This window comes from Mesoplodon mirus (assembly GCF_964341445.2).
Source record: "Mesoplodon mirus genome assembly, chromosome: 2".
Lineage (NCBI taxonomy): Eukaryota > Metazoa > Chordata > Mammalia > Artiodactyla > Ziphiidae > Mesoplodon > Mesoplodon mirus.
In genome coordinates this window covers 191,185,929-191,208,963 of record NC_138977.1, presented here as the reverse complement: position 1 = coordinate 191,208,963, position 23,035 = coordinate 191,185,929, and the positions used below count along the sequence as shown (strand labels likewise).

Sequence of the window (23,035 nt, the reverse complement as noted above, 5' to 3'; positions counted from 1 at the left end):
GGGTCGTGCCCCGGTCCGGGAAGATCCCACATGCCGCGGAGCGGCTGGGCCTGTGAGCCATGGCTGCTGAGCCTGCGCGTCCAGAGCCTGTGCTCTGTAACGGGAGAGGCCACAACAGTGAGAGGCCCACGTACCTCAAAAAAAAAAAAAAAGTACAACACAGGGATTCAGGAAATGGAAACTAGAGGAAAATTCAAAGTGGAAGTGACACTTAAATGGGGAGAATTTTAAATGGTTGACATGGGAGGAAAAGCTGTCAAATCGAGGGGACAACATGGACACAGAGAGGCACAAGGGAGAAATGTAGATGTATTTGAAGAGACAGAGATTAGTTCTATTAGGACACATGTAGGCATGTAATTGGAGATGTACCTGGAAGTTGTGTTGGTCATAATTTGTAGGGTCCTGGGATGCCAGGTTGTTTTTAATTCTGTGGGTGATGGGGATTCTTAGAAAACCTTTGCGTGGAGGAGTGATGCAAACACAGTTGTACTTTAGGATGATTAATCAGACAGTGATGTTTGAGGTGAATTGTAATAGACTAGAGCTAGTGGTGAAGACACAAATTGGCAGATTCCTTAAATTAACATCAAGGCTCTATTGATAAGAGTCCAGTTGGGAAAACAGTAATCACACTAGGCATTTCAAACAGGGGATTTAATATGGGGGAATTTTACAAGGTGTTAAAAGGCTGAAAGAACTAGAAAGGGAAACTAGCATGGCAGGAGGGATTTAAGCTTTGCCTGTCCATTTCCCCTATACTATGTAATGCTGGCATAAAAGTTTTAAACCAATGGGACAGCAGTGAGACTATATGGTGGTAAAAAGTCAAATTAAATGCTAATGAGATTTGGGGATGAATTGGCATAAAAGCTAACACTTGACATAGTTCCTGTGACGAGTCAGGTATTGGTCTAAGTGCTTCATATGTATTAATTCATTTAATCCTCCAAACAACTGTATAAGGGAGGTACTATTATTATGTCTTTTGACAGACTGGGAAACTGAGTTGCAGAGGACCAAGTAACTTGTCCAAGTGTACGCAGCTAGGAACTGTCCGAGGTGGGATTCAAACGTTGACATCTTCCTGCCAGAGCACGTGCTCATTACCATAGCACTATACTGTTTTTCTGAGGAATCAAAAATGGTTCTGGGGGCTTCCCTGGTGGCGCAGTGGTTGAGAGTCCGCCTGCCAATGCAGGGGACACGGGTTCGTGCCCCAGTCTGGGAAGATCCCACATGCCGCGGAGCGGCTGGGCCCGTGAGCCATGGCCTCTGAGCCTGCGCGTCCGGAGCCTGTGCTCCGCAACAGGAGAGGCCACAACAGTGAGAGGCCCGTGTACCACACACACACAAAAAAAGGTTCTGATTGGGAAATGGTGGGGTCATTAAGTAGAAATAGAGTCAAAACAGACACTTTGGGGTGGAGTGTGGAGGGGATAGTAGGTTAATGTATTGGGTTGTAGACCACTATGAAGTTAATACTGGGCACCATTTAACCATCTCTTCCTATTTTTACTTCCCCTTACAATCTGAGACCCAGAGGAAAGACTTATAAGTGAACCCACTTACTTATCCCAAGTTAATCCAAGGGGAAAATGTGAAAAATAAAGGTAACTAAACTAGTGCCATTAAACTTATTATAACACCTGTTTGTTTGTTTTTTACATCTTTATTGGAGTATAATTGCTTTACAATGGTGTGTTAGTTTCTGCTTTATAACAAAGTGAATCAGTTATACATATACATATATCCCCATATATCCTCCCTCTTGCATCTCCCTCCCTCCCACCCTCCCTATCCCACCCCTCTAGGTGCTCACAAAGCACCGAGCTGATCTCCCTGCACAACACCTGGTTTTAGTCAGATTCTCTGTCTCAGTTTTGAGATTGATGAAATTTCCAGCATGGAATAAAGATTAAAGAAGATCCCTGAGCAGTGAGGCAGGACAGGAAAGCAGCATGACTTTTCTGACTCTTTCTATGTCATGTTCCCAAGAGTGTCAGCAATAGGAAATGGAATGGAAACTGCAGTCGAAGAAGTGAGCAATAGACATTAATGTCACTTCTTTGCTCTATGTTAAAATAGCCCTCCTTTCATGAAGTAGGAAACATGCTACTTATAATGGCTATTGGCAGGCATTGTTATTACATGATTGAGTTTTTAATTTTTTTCTTTTTCCCCAGAAGTCCCACATGTCTGACTTCATATCAGAGACTGTAGTTTAGGATAAGATTTCTGTAAGCTGTTTGTAGTCTTTTTCTTTTGTTTTAAAATCCAAGATTCATAATTTCTATGTTTTCAAGAGCTTGATTCTTGCATAAACCTGAAAAAATGCACTGAATTCTAAAAATCCTAATGTTACAGTTCTTTAGGAATAAAAATGTGTGGGACAGGGAGCTCTAAAGTTGACTGGCAGTTCCTTCTTTTCCAAGACCTTCTTGTCTTGGTTACAGAATTGTAAGAACATCAGCTTTTGACTTTCGTTAAGCTTCCATGGTGTCCATTCATTGATTGTTTTGCCTTCTCCAAACAGACATTTATTCTTCATGAAGCAGTCATACTTACTGTGTGAAAGAATAGGTAAGAGTGATGAAGAGTTGGGGCTGGAGTTAGGATCAAACAGAAGGAACATGGAACCTTATTGGGATGGAGAATGTGGGCTGGTAATGTTGGTATAGTTTTACCCTATTTCCTTTCCACATTTGCCTTGTATCACATGGTTGCTCATGTGGATGTGGTAGCCTAGGAATCAGTGTTTGGGGCATGGAGAGGCTAATGAGGCATGAAGATGGTTTGTAAGATCTCCTTCCTGATTCAATGACCACGTGACTTAGAATGAGGGTGGTGGAGCTCTTCACCTAAAATAGAAGAGGTTGAATGGATGTCTTTATGTATTTTCAGTATATAGCACACCAGTTGCTGCTGCTTCCTTATGTACCATTGGTGTGCTGGAACTGGCTTGTACCAGCTCATGAGAGCTGATTGTTAAATATTTAGGAACTTTGTGAGTTAGTGGTTAAACTTTTGGTAGCTTGAAATTCACTATGGTGAGTGTATTTGTGCCTCAGAAATTGACAGATGATACAAATGAGGGCTATTCTTTTTTCTTTCAGAGAAACAGTTTATCAACATACTACTGCCTATACCATACTCAAGGTGGACAGCATTGCTAATCAAAAAAGGCACTCTTTTGGGACTTCCCTGGCTGTCTAGTGGTTAAGATTCTGCGCTTTCACTGTAGGGGGTGTGGGTTCGATCCCTGGTTGGGGAACTAAGATGCTGCACGTCCCCCTCCCCCACCAGAAGGCACTCATTTTTTGCTAAGCTCAGATTTGGATTCAGAATCCTTCTCAACACACTGCTTTGGATAGCAACCACCCATGAATGGGGACTGAGTGCATGAGATAAGTGGTATTTGCCAGCTCTGCCATAAATGAGTCTCCGTCATTGTCCCTGGTATTAGGTGATAGTATCTTACACTGAGGAAGGTTGCCTGAGATTGACACTTTTGCTGGAACATTTTAATAATTTTTGACATGAAGTTAAGGCATCTTTCACAGAGAAACCACAGTAATACCAAACTTCAGATTACAGTTGATTAAAGCATAATCAGATATAAGTATTCAGCACTAATGTAGCATTTGAAGTCAACTATACTTCAATAAAAAAAAGACATTTGAGCCAAAAAAAAAAAAGCTACTCAGCAACATCACTAATTTTTTCTTTTGTTTTCTTGATGTGTATATACCACCCAAAAACATTAATTATTCATCTGGATGTTCATTGATTAATTCAATGAACATTTACTGAGTCTCTTTGGATTAGATATCTATTGCTGTACAGCAAGTCATCCAGAAAACTCAGTGGCTTAAAACAACAATAATCATGTATTAGTGCTCAGGATTTTTTGTGGATTAGGAGTCCTAGAATGGCTGGGTTGGATGATTCTGACATATTAGAACCACAGTCTCATATCATTACTTTTGTATCATGAAGTTGAACTTGGATGTTGGCTGGGGCTGAGGTTGTTTGAAGCTTGCCTGAGTCTGAAGGGTCACCTTCTATGGTTGTTCACCAAACGGCTAGCAAGTTAGTGCTGACAAGATGGTTCCTTTCCACATGGGCCTCTCCACAGGATTGCTGGGGTATCCTCAGGTCACAGCGGGTGGCTTCCCCAGGCCAATAAGTGTAAGTGTCTGTGTCTAGGAATATTGAGTTCTTCATTTTGGGAAGTGAGTCAGTAAAGAGGACTTTGCTGTGCTCCCGAGATGCTTTACCCCCTGGTATTGCATGACCAGTTTGCTCTCTTCAGTTAAGCCTCTGATGAAAGGTAACGTCTTTGGGAAGATCTTTCCTCACTAACACCTATCATGTTCTTTTGCCTTACCTAGCTATATTTTTCTTCATAGAGTTTATCACTGTATAATATAATATTGCATATTTATTTATCTTTCCCTCCTTAGAATAAAAACTTCTCCAGGGTAGGGACCTCATATGTCCCTAGTGCTTAGAACAGTGTCTGGACAATGAGCAGGTGAGAATACTGGTTCTACAGTTAGACTTGGATCTAGACTCTGACTCTGCTCTTTATTAGATCTGTGGGTAAATTATTTAACTTCTGTACATGTCAATGTTTCCAGCGAAAGATAAGATTAAAAATGCCCACCTCTTGGTGGTGTTATAGAGACTTTTAAATGACATGATGTATGTAATACCTAGCATTGTGCTTGTACAAAGCAAGAATCTATAAAATGTTAGCGACTGCAATTATTGTTGATGTTGCTGTTACTGAGATGATAAACTCAAGCATAGAGTGAAAGGTCACTGACAGGGATGTCACTGATATGGCTCAGTGGTTAGACTCATCAGAGCTTTTTCTCAGGCTATGCTCCTATGTTATTCCTCTTCTTAGTTTTGTTTTGTTTTGTTTTCCTTTCTTAAAGGTCCTGAAGAGGCTGCAGAGTAAATATGGCTCCCTGTACAGAAGAGACAACGTTATCCTGAGTGGTACTCACACACACTCGGGTCCAGCAGGATATTTCCAGTACAGTACATTTGTGATTGCCAGTGAAGGATTTAGCAATCGAACTTTTGAGTACATCGTTGCTGGCATCATGAAGGTAGGCAAGGGACCCCAGAGGACCCCAATGTTCTTTAGCATTGCTTACAGTGTTTTAGGAGTGGTGTGGTATGCTACGGAGAGTCCCTATAGGATCTCGGTCTGAGCACAGTCTTAGCACCTACTTCCCTTTCTCCTTTTTGACTCCCTTGTAGCTTCTGGTTCTGAGCTGTGGGCTGCTAGTCCCGAGGCACTGATTGATTGGGAGAAGAGGGTTCTATGGCAGTAAGCCTCATATTGTCACCCAAAGACACAGAAAACATTTTGTATCGAACCCTTATAAATTATAGGGTCCCACATAGTCAGTTCTCTGCAAAAGAAATCCACCAAGGAACTCAAAGTAATTACAAATAATTTCAAGCCTTCCTTGTATTTCCCAAAGAGCATAGAAGGGGATCCAATTTACACCACACACCCTCATTTCTCAAGTCCTCTATTGTAGCTCTAGACTGACATGGGGCTCTGAACTGATACCCTCAAACTCTTCTCCCATTCCTGCTTTGGGTAGCTTTCACTACTCTCTCCTGTCTTCCAGGTAATTATTTTCCCTCATAGAATCCTTGCTAATGTTTTCTTCATTCCTTTGTCTCTCAGGTTTAGTCTCTCTCTACTTTTTCTCATAAAATTACCACCATCCCCTGCCCCCAAATCCAGGGATCCATTTGGCAAAGGAAGAAATGTCTTTACAACAATGTTTTTCAAAGAGCAAATAACAGTCTATGAATGGCTTTATGAAATCAATTTCATAGGTTGTGATAAGCTTTAAAAAAGGAACTAAAAGAGATTGGAAAATAACATAATGCATGACACATAGGGTATAGTTTGTATTGTGAACTTTTGTTTTAGGATACATATCTTGATGTGTATTAAGTTATGATGAAAAATGTATTAATTACTGTATTTCTCAGTCCAAAAAGTTTGAAAAACTCTGCCTTAGAGGGTGTGGGCAGGAGGATGGAGAGTTGTAAGGTCAAGTCTCCCATTTTGGCCATCTGAAATGGCAGGCAGTTCCTGACTTGGCAGTCTTGAGACACTCAGGTCATTCCCTATACACAGCATTTCCTCATGTCAACCCTGAAGGTCATGTCTGTTACCCCCAGAATGACACCAGCCCTGTGGTTCTCCAGCTTTCATCCCATAGCAGGGACAAGTTGGAGACAAAAGAAATTGTCCACAGGGTTCTTCTGTTTATATCAACTAAGTCCTAATGCCCACCAGGATTTCTAACTTTACAATCTTTTTTTTTTAACCTATAGAGCATTGAGATAGCACATGCAAATATGAAACCAGGCAAAATCTTTATCAATAAAGGGAATGTGGATGGTGCACAGATCAATCGAAGCCCTTCTTCTTACCTTCGGAATCCACAGTCAGAGAGAGCAAGGTGAGGGTGCAATTATCAAAATAAAATCATGTGTTTCCTTTAGGAACCAGCAACAAAATCTAAGAACAGGGTTGCTACTTGGTGGGTATGGTGAGATCCTGAAAGTGTATTAAAGCTGAAATAATTTAAAAACATGCTGATAATCTAAGACAAGCAGAAATAAAAAGAGAATGCAGAAGCACAGACCTGCCTATGCACATGTCTTCCCCCTTTGTTGGATGTGGGAGTCAGATGTGAATGTTAGAAGGACTCTGGGCTTTCAACGAAGGCACAACTGTGGTCTCATCTTAGCTTTGTCACTTCCTAGTTGTGTAACCTTTAGAGACCCACTTAAATCTTAATTTAGGGTTTCTCTGCTTCTCATCTGGAAAATATAAAAATGTGCATAACATATATTTATTTGACTAATGAATAACTATTTTTATTACATTATTCAGAAGAAATTATTTTAGTACAGGAGAATGTAGTATGAGAGAAGAGATAAAAGAATAAAGCAATTGGTGTGAAGAGCAAGACATAAAACTGGCATAATTGAATGGGACAACTAAGGAAGACCATTATTTTTTAATTTTTTATGGGATGAATGAGGTTTGTGGCAGAAGAGAAGTACTTGGCTATTATGGCAGAGTAAAATAATATCGCAGTTCAACTTGACATTTCATAGTTGTCTCTATATTTTTAAAAAGATTTCAAAGGAGTTGATTTTTAGAAAATATAATCTGATTTCCCTTGAAAGGACATAAAAGAACCCTTTAAATTGTAGGTCAGGAATGATTTTGATTTTGCATATTCCCCCCTATTTTTAAGAGATTTCACTAAAATTTAATATGAGTAGATATTTCAAAGACAAATCCTTTTTTAAAGAAATAATATATGCTATATAATATTGCATATTTTACATAAAAATGTATATTTCATCTCCAGTTAGCTGCCCTTTTGCTCACAGTTGCAAATCATTTCTTTAGCTGAGAAATGAGATCCTGGATGCAGTTTGTAGAACTATAGAGTGTCAGGGAGCCTTGCTTACTGAGAGTCATTTTGGTTTTGGTTTTTGTGTCAGCTCCTGTTCTGTCATACATGAGGGCCAGGCTCTAACCTAGAACTCACTAAGTTTCTCTGTTTTGCTGACTAGGTATTCTTCAAATACAGACAAGGAAATGGTACTCTTGAAAATGGTAGATTTGAACGGAGACGACCTGGGTCTTATCAGGTACTCTACTTACTTAAAAAAAAAAAAGTTCTGTTTGAATGATTTTCCTTAATTACAGGGGGGAAAAAGAGACCAGAATAGTGACAGCAGAGGCTGAGAATAAGCTGAGTGGTTGAATCATATCTGAGGTCCAACCATGGGCCCTCAGGCAACGTTCTCAGCATCCCAGGGCTTAGTTCCTCACCTGTAAAACAGGGCTAATAAAAGGATTATGTGAATGAGGGATCTGGGTGAAGAAGTTTAGCATAGCATCTGACATATGATAGGTTCAGTAAATGCTAGTGGTTATTACTGTATCAAGATCTCATATGGTGCTGGACAATGATCTCTTGGAAATGAGAAAACAATCTGACCAACCAGCAAGTGATTATGGGTTTGAGGTTATTTACCTGTGCTTTTCTGAAAGGATTAAGTCTAATGTAGGACAATGCCAATTAGTGATAAAAGCAGAACCGAGACCACCTAACGGAGGCAGATGAGGCAAAGTTACAGCTTGGCATAGATTTTAGCTCCATTTTATATGTAAGAAAACACATGAACTTTGTTTTCTTTGACAAGAAGGCATTTGCATTCATATGTGATTTTGGTTGCTGCAATTGAACTGACTCAGGAATTGTCTGGGTGGGTAACAGTCTCAGAAATCTTGACCTGTGGACTTCCAAATTGACACAGAAATGTCCTAAGGAAGCGGACGATAGCGCATAGGTTCAAGAGTCAAATGGCTTGTGTTCATTCTGGGCTCTCATTCTTAGTGGCTCTGTGACTTTGGTCAAGTTACTTAACTGCTGTGTCTCAGTTTTCTTACTCTAAAATTGAGGGATAAAATGAGTCCTTAAATGTTGATAATAACTGTTCTTAAAAGTGGTAGGAGTCTGCCGGGGGATTATAAAATATCTAAGTGAAAGTTTCTATGTGAATAAAATTAAGTAAATTGAAAGTAATACGAGGTGAAGAAAAACATTGAAGACTGACCCACAGTTCAGATACTAGGGTTGGTCCTATAACTGGGTAGAGAAGAGCATGGTGGTAAGGAGTTTGGGTTTTAGCATTTAGGTTTTAGATATAGGTTTTAGGACTTGAATTCCAGCCCCGGCTCTGCCCCTTACTAACCCTGTGGCCCGGGGAAAGTAATTTATCTACTTGCACCTCAAGTATTTTGTTTGAAAATGGGAATAATGATACCTCATGGGATTGTTTGAAGATTAAATGAGATAGTGCATATAAAACTCTAGTTCTATGCCTGGCATAAAAAGAGTTTAATAATTTTAGCTAAAAGGTAAGTAGTAGAATAACATTCTACCTCTTCTAAAAATGCCATTATTGGCATCTCAGAGTGCTTGAAATTCTTAACATTGGTGTTACTTCTTTGGGGTTAAAGTGAGGTCCCTAAAAATTCCCTGATAAAATAACCTTTATTATGTGGGTTGATATAATAGGACTCATTCTTTGTTCACAGTTAATTCATATACTGATTAGTTGCCACTTAGCATTTAACTCAATAGACTTTCTAAATGTCAGCCATGCAACTGTGTGCTTGGGGTATATTATTATGAATAAAGCATAGTCCCTATCTTAGTTTTATAGGCTAGTGGGATGATCTGCGCAGGAGACAAGAGACAGACAGACAAGTAATCATAACATAATCAGATGGCCATCAGTGCTGTCACCTGGGCATAAATAAATGCTGTGGGAAATTGGAGGTGGTAGCATGAGCTCTACCTGGGAGCATCGTGAAAGGCTTCAAAAAGGAAATGACACTGAACTGGACCTGAAGGAGCCATGGGATTTCTCATGGAGCCACGAAAAAACTGCATTGTGAGGCCAGATTATGGGCTTAGGTCAAGGAGTGGCTGAGAGATGAATCTAGAAAGGTACCCTAGCTCTTGATTTTGGATCACTTTAATGGGGAATTTGGTTAGGAGACAGGATAAGGACACGTATGTACGACTAGTTAGAGAATTCCCAATTTGTTAGGAGAAGAAATTGCCTTTTCCCTTATAGTTTCTACTTAACTCTTGGCTGAATGACGGAGACCATTCATGATTTCCTTTTTTTAAATTTTATTTTATTTTAAAATTTATTTTTAATTTTATTGGATTATAGTTGATTTACAATGTTGTGTTAGTTTCAGGTGTACAGCAAAGTGATTCTGTTGTACATATACATATATTCATTCTTTTATTTTTTATTTCTTTAACATCTTTATTGGAGTATAGTTGCTTTACAATGGTGTGTTAGTTTCTGCTTTATAACAAAGTGAATCAGTTATACATATACATATATCTCAATATCTCTTCCCTCTTGCCTCTCCCTCCCTCCCACTCTCCCTATCCCACCCCTCTAGGTGGTCACAAAGCACCGAGCTGATCTCCCTGTGCCATGTGGCTGCTTCCCACTAGCTATCTATTTTACATTTGGTAGTGTATATATGTCCATGCCACTCTCTCACTTTGATTTAGTTTCTGAATCATTGAAGAATGCCAAGAGGACACCAAAATGCTATTTTTGGGACCAGATTCTCTTTGCTTCCTTGCATATAACTATATAACATATCTGGAAGTCCCAGGGTCAACTGTTAAGGTTATAACAATGCTTTTCCATCTGCTGTGCTTAACAGCCTGCAATAACTTTCTGTTGTTTCTATAGCCGCCGTATATTATCCTTGATGAAATTGCCCCTGCAATTGCCTCTTGTTGCATAGGGATAATTGCTCTTTGAACACATTAAAAATGATCCAAAGCATAAAGTCAAATCTGGGCTGCTAAGTAACTCAGCCACTATATGTAGGTACCTGCTATTAGGCAGGATTCCAAGGTATGAGGCGTTTAGAAACACAGAACCTTTGATTTGCAGAGCATGAAGATCATCAAAGTTTAAGCTTCAGCTGAGGCCTAGAAAGGTGATGCGACCTGCCCAATGTCACAGCCAAGACTATTCTCTTCACCCTGAAAACCATGTTGAAGTTCATAATTTATTCCTTGCTACTTTCATTGTTGTTTTCATTTCTCCATTCAACAAGTCTCCACCAGGCACCTACTATGTGTCAGGCAGTGCTTTCCAGTCCTTGGAATGATGCATTTCCAGTAAGTGGTCATAAAGTCAGGAGTCAAATACCTGTGTCTATGCTCCTTGAGCAAATCCTTTAAAATCTCTGAGACTCAGTTTCCACATTTCTCAAATGTAGATGTAACATCTCTCCACATAGAGATTATTATGCATTCATTCATTTGTTAAATATTGTGGAAGATGTGTGTCATGAACAGAACTAGTACTATACATATACACTGAAAAAAACTGGTGTCCTAGTTGTGGTTCTTATAGAACTTATAGTCTACTGGTGGAGACAGAAGGTAATCATATAGTCATATAAATGCATGTATAATTATAATTGGGTTAACTGCTAAGAAAGGAAGGTATGAAGAGCTATCTTCCTTAAAGAAAGGAAGGTATGAAGAGCTATCTAACTTGACCTGGTCAGGGAGATTGGGAAAGGCTTCCCTGAGGAAGAGACGATGGAACTGAAAACCAAAGGAAGGGTAAGAATTAACTGGCAAAATGGGGGGTAAAAAAGAACATTTAACACAGATGGGAAAACATGTGCAAAAGTCCTGTGGCCTGTTTGAGGTGCTGATAGGTCTGTGTGACTGGAGTGTGAGGACAGTGGGGCAGGGTGTTGTGAATTGAATTCAGAGGTAGAGGTTAGATGCCATGATAAAGATTTGGGTCTTTAAACAAAGGGGAATAGAAAATCACTGAAGTGTTTTCAGCTGGGGTTGGGAGTTGGGGGCTCTTGAAGGGTTAGGAAGAGTAGTGACTTGAAGGATGAAAGAATTCTGTGCATGAAACTATTCCATAATCCATCAAGTCCTCTACAATTGTAAGGCCAACATTTGCCTCAGTTGATCTGTCTATAAGGAAAATATTTCTTTTTGACTGATACTACTGTATGCAAAAACAGTAAATGATTTTTCTCCAGACATGGAGAATACATTTGGGATGTTCTGTATTAAAATATAAGCTGTGTGGCAGTCACAAAATTCACTTTGGGAGATTCTGGAAGGCACCTCAAAGAAGGAGTCTGTGGAGTGGAGTTCTGGGAGATCCTGATGTAGTAAGATGCTATGGAATGAAGAAATGATGAAGGGAGAAACAAAACAGGTTTCAAATATCTGTACCAAGAGAAAAATCACAGGGGTGGGCAGATAATCTGAATGGCGGCTCTGGGAGTGGCAGCTGGGAACACTGACTCATTTCCTCAAGTGGTGCAGCCGGACAGGCTCTGTCTCACTTCTCTTCCCTTCTCCTATCTTTTCCCGTCTGCCAAGTTTCCTTTCTCAAGTTTGTAGGAGTGGCATGGACCCTCCTTTTTGTTTTTCTCACCTCATTACCCCTTTAGGAGTCAGTGTGGCACGGCTCCTATTCGTCAGAGGTGGAAGGAAGGTCTGAGCAGGTTTTTGAATGATTTCTCTATTGTCTTCTGTTTTACACATTGCAAATCCTTTTATTTTTACAGAAATGGGTTATCCTTTCAAGGCACATTTTCAGAAGACAACAAGGGGCAGTGATTTGTGCAACCTATTTGAATAATTTATGTACACATTTAGAAAAACCCGATTTATGAAATTAATTCATTTGAATGATACTGACTTATGGAACTCAGTTTGAGGGGTGTGTGTGTGTGTATAAATCTTCTCTGATTTCTGACTATGACTTCTTGAATTATAATTTCTAACTGTTTATTCTCTATGGCTCTCTGTTCTCCCCCCTGCATTCTCTTCTCCGTGTACTTAACCCAACGCTGAGAGCAAATGTGGAAACCAGTGACTGCCTTTCACCAGCCATTCTTGTTTTTTACATCTTTATTGGAGTATAATTGCTTTACAACGGTGTGTTAGTTCCTGCTTTATAACAAAGTGAATCAGTTATACATATACATATGTCCCCATATCTCTTCCCTTTTGCATCTCCCTCCCTCCCACCCTCCCTATCCCAACCCTCTAGGTGGTCACAAAAAACTGAGCTGATCTCCCTGTGCCATGCGGCTGCTTCCCACTAGCTATCTATTTTACGTTTGGTAGTGTATATATGTCCATGCCACACTCTCGCTTTGTCCCAGCTTACCCTTCCCCCTCCCCATATCCTCAAGTCCATTCTCTAGTAGGTCTGTGTCTTTATTCTTGTCTTACCCCTAGGTTCTTCATGTCATTTTTTTTCTTAAATTCCATATATATGTGTTAGCATACAGTATTTGTCTTTCTCTTTCTGACTTACTTCACTGTCATACAGAGTGAAGTAAGTCAGAAAGAGAAACACCAGCCATTCTTGACCTCTTCTCTTTTCTCCATCTCATCATCATGTCTTTATAAATACCTTCTCCATTAGCCTTTGCTCTGGTTTGTGAAGCCCCGCTCTGTTTCTACATCCTGAATTTCTCTTTCCTATTCTGCCTCTTCTATGTTGTTGTGAAGCTTGATGCTGTCTTCTTGCTCCAACTTTCCTACCAGCTTATTTGTGCTCTCCCTTTTCAGTGAAGTGTAGGCCTTGGTTACATAGTGAGTTTTCATTCTGTGTCAAAGTCCATCCCCATATAAAGTGAAGATGCTTAATAAGGGCTTTCTGATGACGAGGGTGATGAGAGTTGACTGATACTAGAGATTAATCATACTTGTTAACTTAAATTGTCCCAAGTTTAGAAACCAAAGCTGTAAAAGCCAGCTGTCATAACTGGCAGAAGACATTGAACTTACTTTCCAAAGTCAACCATGGTTAATATTCAGGAACATTTTCTTCTGCCCATTTTCCTATGTGGAATGTATGATAAGAAATAAACATGACTAAAAGGTCATTCTTTCAAGGTAGATGCTCTCTTAGTTTCATATACTATGGTTACTACAAGCCTTAAAATACTATAAAAAATATTAACAATGTTATCTCCATGTATCTCAAGTGTTTTTTTATTTGTTTTTGTAGTGATTCTCTTTATACCTAATAATAATTTTTTTCTCTCAAAAATCTATGTATTTTCAGTTAATATAGCTAACTCAGCTCTCTGTAGGTTAGAATATGCCATGTATATTTTTTCTATCATTTTCTTTCAACTTTTATTTGTTCTTACATTTTAGAGGTATCTGTTATGAATATCATATAGCTTTATTTATTTGTTTTTTACTCGGATAATCTTCATCTTTTAATGAGTGAATTTAGTTTATTTTTATGAATTATGATTATTATATATCTGGACTTGTCTATATCTCTTCACTTTCCTATTTATCTCACTTTTTCAGTGCTTTTTATTCTTTTTGGGATTGATAGACTAAAAAAAATCTTTAAATGGAAAATTATAGTTTCCAAAGATGTGGCAACAATAGCTCTTATCTTATGTATTCTATACAAACTGACCTTGCCAGTCCCCTTCAAGAGTGGAGATTTTTCCAGCCCTTGAAACTTGGCCAGCCCCAGGACCACTTTGATCAAAAAGATGAGAGAAGTGACACTATGCCAGGGCTGGCAAAGTTGTCTTTTAATAGACTTTAATCTTTAGAGCAGTTTTAGATTCACAGCAAAATTAAAGTACAGAGATTTCCCATATACACCTGCCCCCAAACATGCACAGCCTCCCTCATTATTAACACCTCCCACCAGAGTGGTACATTTGTTACCATCCATGAGCCTATGTTGACAGGTCATTTTCTCCCAGAGTCCATAATTTACATTAGAGTTCACTCTTGGTGTTGTACAGTGGTTTTTAAAAAATCTTCCTTTTGTTCATGTATTTCCTAAAATTTCTAAGGTGAACAAAAATAAAAATTTAAAATCATCTGGTAATCCTGGGCCTCAATAATTTCTAATATTTTGTTATATAGCCTTTCAGACCTTTACCTAATCATGTTTATTTTTCTTTATTTTTTGAAAATGACACTTTATTGTATATACATTTTGGCAACTTTTTCATTTAGAATTACCTTATGAATATCTTTCAGTGCTATGTAATATTTTTTGTTTTTATTTTATTATTTATTTAACATCTTTTTGGAGTATAATTGCTTTACAATGGTGTGTTAGTTTCTGCTTTATAAAAAAGTGAATCAGCTATACATATACACATATCCCCATATCTCGTCCATCTTGCATCTCCCTCCCTATCCCACCCCTCTAGGTGGTCACAAAGCACCGAGCTGATCTCCCTGTGCTATGCAGCTGTTTCCCACTAGCTATCTATTTTACATTTGGTAGTATATATAAGTCCATACCACTCACTGACTTCGTCCCAGCTTACCCTTCCCCCTCCCTGTGTCCTCAAGTCCATTCTCTACGTCTGTGTCTTTATTCCTGTCCTACCCCTACCTAGGTTCTTCAGAACAATTTTTTTTTAGATTCCATATATATGTGTTAGCATATGGTATTTGTTTTTCTTTTTCTGACTTAATCCATTCTGTATGACAGACTCTAGGTCCATCCACCTCACTACAAATAACTCAATTTCATTTCTTTTTATGGCTGAGTATAGACGTTTCTCCAAAGAAGATATACAGGTTGCCAAAAAACACATGAAAGAATGCTCAACATCATTAATCATTAGGGAAATGCAAATCAAAACTACAATGAGGTATCACCTCACACTGGTCAGAATGGCCATCATCAAAAAATCTACAAACAATAAATGCTGGAGAGGCTGTGGAGAAGAGGGAACCCTCTTGCACTGTTGGTGGGAATGTAAATTGATACAGCCACTATGGAGAAGAGTATGGAGGTTCCTTAAAAAACTGAAAACAGAACTACTATATGACCCAGCAATCCCACTACTGTGTATATACCCTGAGAAAACTATAATTCAAAGAGTCATGTACCCAAATGTTCATTGCAGCTCTATTTACAATAGCCAGGACATGGAAGCAACCTAAGTGTCCACTGACAGATGAATGGATAAAGAAGATGTGGCACATATATACAGGGGAATATTACTCAGCCATTAAAAGAAATGTAGTATTTTTTAAATCACCATTTTAAAATTGTTGTATAGTGTTCCATTATATGTATGATAATGTACCAAACAAATCACCAATCATTTGACATTTCAGTTTATAGCTTTTTTCTATCATAAATTACACTGTGATAAGCCTTCATGAACAGATATCTTGTATATATTGCCAATGATTTCCCTAAGCTAAATTCCTAGAAGTGGGGTTGCTGAGCTAATAGAGGAATATTAATTATTACAGCTTTTCTCATAATTTGCCAAATGGTCCTCTGGAAAACTTGCTGGTTTGCACTGCTTCTACCCAAGCATGAATGGAGCATTGTTTCCTTGCTCTTGCCAATTTTGGTATTAAAATGCTTTACCAATGTTGTTAAGTAATAGACACAAAAAAGCCAAATCATTCTTGTTTTCCTTTCAATTTCTTCAGTTCCTGGGTAGTTAGGCTGAATTAAAAAAATATATTCTTATTGGCTACTTCTTGTTTTACTTTTGTTGATTGCTTAATCTTACTATTTGGGATGCAAGAATTTTGATTGCAGTAACTTAATGAACTTAATGGAATCCACCCAAACCAGATATCTCTCCAGTAACATTGAGAGGGTATTTTTGTTTTTTTTTCATCCAGGACTTTTGTAGATAACAAAATGAGTAGTTGAGAATGGACATCTCTTCTCTTGAGCAGAGATGGTAGAAAGATTCTCCAGGATGCTGGCCACCAAGTTTACCTGTAACTTTAGAAGGGGTCCTCTGGCTACAGCTCATTGTCCCTCTTTAGTCTGAGCAGTCTGGTCTGGAGTCATTGCTTCTGCTTGTTTCAAATTCAGGTTGCCCTTTGGATAAAATTCCGCGCCTAATAACCCTTACAATATAACACGATGAAACACCCTTTGCTTTCCTTTTCCCAATAGTCTAGTGGGGTGAGGCCAGGAGGATGGTAAGGCAGGTGAAAAAGTGGTGTGTTAATTCGGTGTGTGTTAAGAGGTGTTCGTTCATTAATTCTAGGGGATGCAATAGACCATGAAATTCCAGTGGCTTAACACATTAAAGATTTTAGTGTGCACATTTCCCACTCATGCAAAGTCTAATCAAAATTGGGTCGTCCTTCTTCACATATGTTATTGGTCAGGTTCATTTGCCCCACCCTGCCAGAGGGACTGGGAAAGAGAGGACACGTTGGTATTTTGTAAGCCCTCAAGTCTCTGCCACAAGAGGGCAGCGTTTCCTCATTTAATTATTTAAAGCTCATATTATATGGGGTGAATATATGTGTGTTGAATACACACATGCACACACATCATATATTTTAATATTGTGTTTACCTTATGTAACACACATATACACAGGGCTTTGGATATCTTTTTCCCTTATAGTCATCATCACCACCAGCTGCAGCCGAATCAAAATCAGCATCAACATCATCATAGTGATGATTTATTCCATTCTTAGCACAAACCAGTCTTTGTGCTAAGCACTTCAGATGTTTTTGTTCCTTTAATTGTCAAATGCCGTGAGGTAGATAATACTATTATCATTATGTTACAGATATGAATACTGAGTTTCAAATAGGTTAAGTAACTTGTGTCTGATTCCAGAGCTCTTAGCCACTAAGACATATGGCCTCTACATTAGTTTCTTAGGGTTTCCATAACAAAGTACTACAGAGTGGCTGGCTTAAAACAGCAGAAATTTAATCTCTCACAGGTCGAGAGGCCAGAAGTCTGAAATCAGGGTGTTGGCAGGCTTGGTTCCTTCTGGATGCTCTGAAGGAAAATCAGTTCCATGCCTTCCTCTTAGATTCTGGTGGCTGCCAGCAATCCTTGGCTTGTAGATACATCACTCTGATCTCTGTCTTCATTTTCACATTGCCTACATCTCTATCTCTGGGTGTCTCTCTGTCCCTTTCCTCTTGTTATGAGGACACTAGTCACTGGATTTTAGACCCAACCTAAGCCAGTATCATTTCACTTGATCTTTATCTTGTTTACACTCTAAAGACTATGTCTAGGGCTTCCCTGGTGGCGCAGTGATTGAGAATCTGCCTGCTAATGCAGGGGACAGGGGTTCGAGCCCTGGTCTGGGAAGATCTCACATGTTGTGGAGCAAGTAGGCCCATGAGCCACAACTACTGAGCCTGCGTGTATGGAGCCTGTGCTCCGCAATAAGAGAGGCCACAATAGTGAGAGGCCCGCGCACCGCGATGAAGAGTGGACCCCGCTTGCCACAAATAGAGAAAGCACTCGCACAGAAACGAAGACCCAACATAGCAAAAATAAATTAATTAATAAACTCCTACCCCCAACATCTTCTTTAAAAAAAAAAAAAAGACTATGTCTAAATAAGGTCCCATTCTGAGGTTCTGGTAGATGTGAATTTTGGGGGGGAAACTATTGAATCCACTACAGCATCTTCTATTGTATTTGTCCAAAGGGCTCCCATGTTATTACACATCTTCATGAACACTACCTTTGAATGGAGGTACAATATTCTCTTCCTCTATTGGTGGGCACTTAGGTTGGAGATAGCCACACCTAGCACATAGGACTTGGTGCACAGCACACAAAGGCACTCCCTTCTCTGGGCTGACTAAGGTGCTTTGCTCGGAGAGCTGAGAGGCGGCTGGATTTCAGCCTCCACTTACCCCTTTGCCAGTCACCCTTTTGCAGAGCATGACCTCCATATAAACAGGGCGGCTCAGGTCTGAGAGAATGGAACCTGGGACGGGTTGTTACTGTTTTAGAATATTTAAGAAGCTCAATTCTGTATTTGGCTTTTCTGCTTCAGAATAGGAAGTACACAATGTCTGAATTGAAAGAGACACTAGAAAATGTCTCAGTTACATAGAAGAGAATAATTAGACTATTCTGTATTAATTCGCTGTTTATTGAGTCACAAAGCATAGTTGAAATCTATTTTTCAGTCTTAGGAAACAGGGATCTAGCAATTTTAACTAACTTTGCTCCTTATAATGATAAGATCTCAAATCTCTTCACTTTCCTCAGCACCTTGATTGCATCATGCTGACTCAAGTAGAGCCCTGCCCTAGCTGTGACCTAATCATTATTTTAAAAAGTTTATTATCAAAGACACAGTCATCCTTTTATGTCTATATTCTAACTTCTTTTGAAACTACCTAAACCTTTCTTCCTCTCTCTTGAACTTTGCTTTGATGAATACTTTTTGACCAGATAAAATAAACTGTAAGTAAGCATTCTTAAATTAAAACGACCACTTTTCTGCCTATCTTTATAAATATTCATCTCTTATCAAAGTACTTTGGTTGCTGTGACAAGCCTGATATTTTTATAGCATATAGTTTAAAGGGCAGAGAAGGAAAAACAATATCGTCTTATTCTGAAATGCAAATAACTTTTTTGAATACATTTTTTTCAGTTTTGTAAAAAAAAAATTCAATTAATTTTCTATGGCCTAAAATAAATGAAAATAAATAAATAAGAATTCAAGCCTATAGTCTAATTATAGACCAAAATTCTTAGCATTTGCTTTCTCCCAGATATTATTGTGGTTCCTTGATGGTAGAGAACACACCTGATTCCTCTCTATGTTCCTTGGGGTTTAACATAAGGCCAGCCACACACTTGGTTACTAATACATTCATATTGATTGAATGAATGGAGCAACCTCCATCTTTCCTCGCCTTCATCCATTCTGCTCTGGTCATGCTGACTATCCAGTCTCTGAACACACTGCACTCCTTCCCATCTCCATACTTTTGCTACGAATGTCTTTTCTCCAGTCATCCCCTTGCCAAGTTCCTAGTCATCGTTTTTGTTTTTTTTTTAAATAGATCTTTATTGGAGTATAATTGCTTCACAATACTGCGTTAGCTTCTGTTGTACAACTAAGTGAAACAGCCGTATGTATACATATATCCCCATGTCCCCTCCCTCTTGACTTACTCATCTTTTAAGACCCAGCTCAAATGTCACATCGTCTGTGAAGCATTTTTCAAGGGTGAGATGATGCCTCGTGCATCTCTGTGTCCCCAGTGTCTGGCACAGAGTCAGAGTTAACTAAATGTATATTGAATGAGCGATTGAATGAACAGAAGGGACAGAGCCTGCATCCCATAGCAGATAAGAACATGGGCTTATGGTCTGACAAACCTGGATTCATAGTCCTGCTTCTTGACTTACAACTCTGTGACCTTGGTCATGTTACTTCATCAGTCTGAGCCTTTGTTTCCTTGGTTTGAAATGAGGATAAGGAAAGCATCTGACTCAGATGGTTCTTGTGAGAATAAAATGAGAACGTATATATAAAGTTTTTCACCCAATAAGTACTAAATGATAGTCTAACATTGATAGAATTGTTCTGTGGGTTTCCTTTGATTGCACTGGAGAGGTTGCATCTGGCTGACCTCAGTGTGATCATGTTGGAAATATTTTGGTTGGAGAGCCTTGGAACTCTCATGGCCACCACCTCATTTTCCTTCCAAACTAAATGGAATAAAACTACAAAAAAGCAGATTTCAACTGACTGGAAAATACTAGTTGACTAGAATATCCCTTGGCACTTGAGTCTTAGGAGAAAGAGAAAAACCACAAAAAAGAAATGAATATAAGGGTTTTTAAACATACAGAAACCTTGCAAGTAACTTCTAGGGAATGGCCTTAGAACTGCCTTCAATCCAAACTTCTGTACCTTTGCATAGTGGCAAATACACACCTTGGGGGCTGAATGCAGCCTATAGACTGGTGATTTGGTCTAACACTATTAAAAAAAAAATTGAAATGGATGAAGGCAGTCAAAAAGTACTACAGGGCCTCCCTGGTGGCGCAGTGGTTGAGAGTCTGCCTGCCGATGCAGGGGATACGGGTTCGTGCCCCGGTCTGGGAGGATCCCATATGCCGCGGAGCGGCTGGGCCCGTGAGCCATGGCCGCTGAGCCTGTGCGTCCGGAGCCTGTGCTCCGCAACGGGAGAGGCCACAACAGTGAGAGGCCCGCGTACAGCAAAAAAAAAAAAAAAAAAAAAAAAGTACTACAAACTTCCACTTATAAGTACTAGGGATATAATGTACAACATGAAAAATATAATCAGTACTGCTATATATTATATATGAAAGCTCTTGAGTAAATCTTAAGAGTTATCACAAAATTTTTTTTCTTTAATTTTGTATCTGTATGAGATGACGGATGTTCACTAAACGTATTGTGATAATCATTTCATGATGTACATAAGTCAAATCACTCTGTACACCTTAAACTTACACAGTGCTGTACGTCAGTTACCTCAATGAAATTGGAAGGAAAAAGTTTTCAATGGATGTCAGCATAACAAAAAACAATTATGGAAAATTTCAAATATATGCCAGTTTAGAGTGATTAGTCTAATGAATCTCCATGGAACAATTATCCAGCTTCAATAATTAGCAATCCTCTGCCATTCTGTTTCATCCCTCCTTTCCTTTTTGTTTGTTTGTTTTGCTAGAGTATTTAAAAGCAAAAATACCACATATCATTTCATTCATGAATATTTCAGTGTGTATCTCTACCAGATAAAAACTTAGACAAATATAACTACAGTCCATTATCACAATCAATAAAATTAAAAATAATTTCTTAATATGATCTAAAACCTAGTCTGTGTTCAGTTTTCCCTGATTGTATCAACAGTCTTTTCCCAGTTGTTTTGAGCCAGAATCCAAACACAGTCCACAAACTGCATTTGTTGGCTTTGTGTCTTAAGTCTCTTAACTTGTAACCATTCTTCTCCTTGGTTTCCATGCCATTTACTTCTTTATTTTTTTTTATTTTTATTTATTTTTTTGCGGTACGCGGGCCTCTCACTGTTGTGGTCTCTCCTGTTGCGGAGCACAGGCTCCGGACGCGCAGGCTCAGTGGCCATGGCTCACAGGTCTAGCCGCTCTGCAGCATGTGGGATCTTCCCAGACCGGGGCACGAACCCGTGTCCCCTGCATCAGCAGGCGGACTCTCAACCACTGCGCCACCAGGGAAGCCCATGCCATTTACTTCTTTAAATAGAATTTTTAAATTGATACATTTTCCCAAAACCATGGATTTGTGGAAGATCTGGCAGCACCGGTTTATGCTCCCATCAGGCAGCATTTGGCCACATCCCAGTAGAGGCTGTGGTCCTTAGACTATGCAAGTGCCTCCCCAATTCACAGTCCCTATTGTACCAACCAGCTTAACTCCTATGTTGCCTACCCAACCCCTGTGGGTGTTGTGCTGGCCACTTCTGACCTACATATACATTTGTTGGGTAACAAGAACTGAATACTGAATGATGACTTGAAGCCCCAAAACATCCCTAGTCATTAAGTCAATGTTCAGTTTTGTGTACCATATTACTTAGGTAGAAATGTTTTAAAAGCTTTCAGCGAAGAAAAATCAACAAAAGATTTTTAAAAATCCTAAATTAGCTTGAAAATTTATTGATTAGCATCTCTCTTTTCTTGAGTATTCTTGCAAATCTGCTTTACAGCCTTCTATCCTGTAAACACCCTTTTCACCTGTGTCGAGGTTTGATCCTACAAAGGCCACCAAACAAGGTGTCACGAGACCCAAACTTTAGCCTTGGTCCTCTATGACAAGTAGGCTTCCATATTGCTTCTCCGAGACACCTTGTGGGGCGCAGGTAATACCAGCCTCTTTTTCAGGGTTGTTGTGAAATTCAAATGAGGTAACAGATGTGAAATTAACTTGTGAACTCTATAGCTCTACACTCAAACAAGGTATTACTCTGCATAAGGATATACTGAATTATGCATAACATCCTCTTTCACACCCCTGTGCATTTACTCTGCTGTTCTTTCTCTCTGGAATGCATTTAAGAATTAATTGTTAGTCATCTGTGGTCCTCAAACACTTTATGCCTCCTTATTTATAATATTTGTCACACTGTATCAAAGCCATTTGTTTACATCTTTGTCTTCTGCAAGATTCTAGAATAAATTGCAATTTATTCAGCGCTCGGCACACAGCTGACTCTCAGTAAATGTCTACTGAATTGGATAGGATTGATTTGAATAATTATTATGTGTGTACCTGTCTTGAAGGATAAAGTCTATGTTGATACAATTCTTTAGGTATATCACCTGGTAACTAACCAGTATTGGCTCTTGTTAAAAGCTTATGATGAAGATGACAATGATGAAATATTTTTAATTTAAGTAAGTGGTCAGACTTCTTGAGTATATTATTAGTAATTTAAGTTTCATTAACAGTGAAAGAACCTAAATGTTTTGATAGAATGCCTGTCATCAAAATAATTTTTTTTTTTTTTTCTACAGCTGGAGAAAACTTAAGCTCCCAGTCATCATTTTTCACCCCAGTTATCTGGTTCTCTTCATTAACCTA

General features: G+C 39.0%; 1 protein-coding gene across 2 annotated transcripts in view; it reads left to right on the top strand.

The window, feature by feature from the left end:
* Window positions 1–23,035, top strand: part of ASAH2 (N-acylsphingosine amidohydrolase 2) — an 88,220-nt gene that overhangs the window by 11,168 nt on the left and 54,017 nt on the right. For both annotated transcript variants that reach the window (XM_082604803.1, XM_082604802.1), the window contains 3 exons: window positions 4,947–5,123; window positions 6,379–6,506; window positions 7,639–7,716. In XM_082604803.1, coding sequence (XP_082460929.1) covers window positions 4,947–5,123; window positions 6,379–6,506; window positions 7,639–7,716 — 383 coding nt within the window. The remainder of the gene's footprint in view (window positions 1–4,946; window positions 5,124–6,378; window positions 6,507–7,638; window positions 7,717–23,035) is intronic.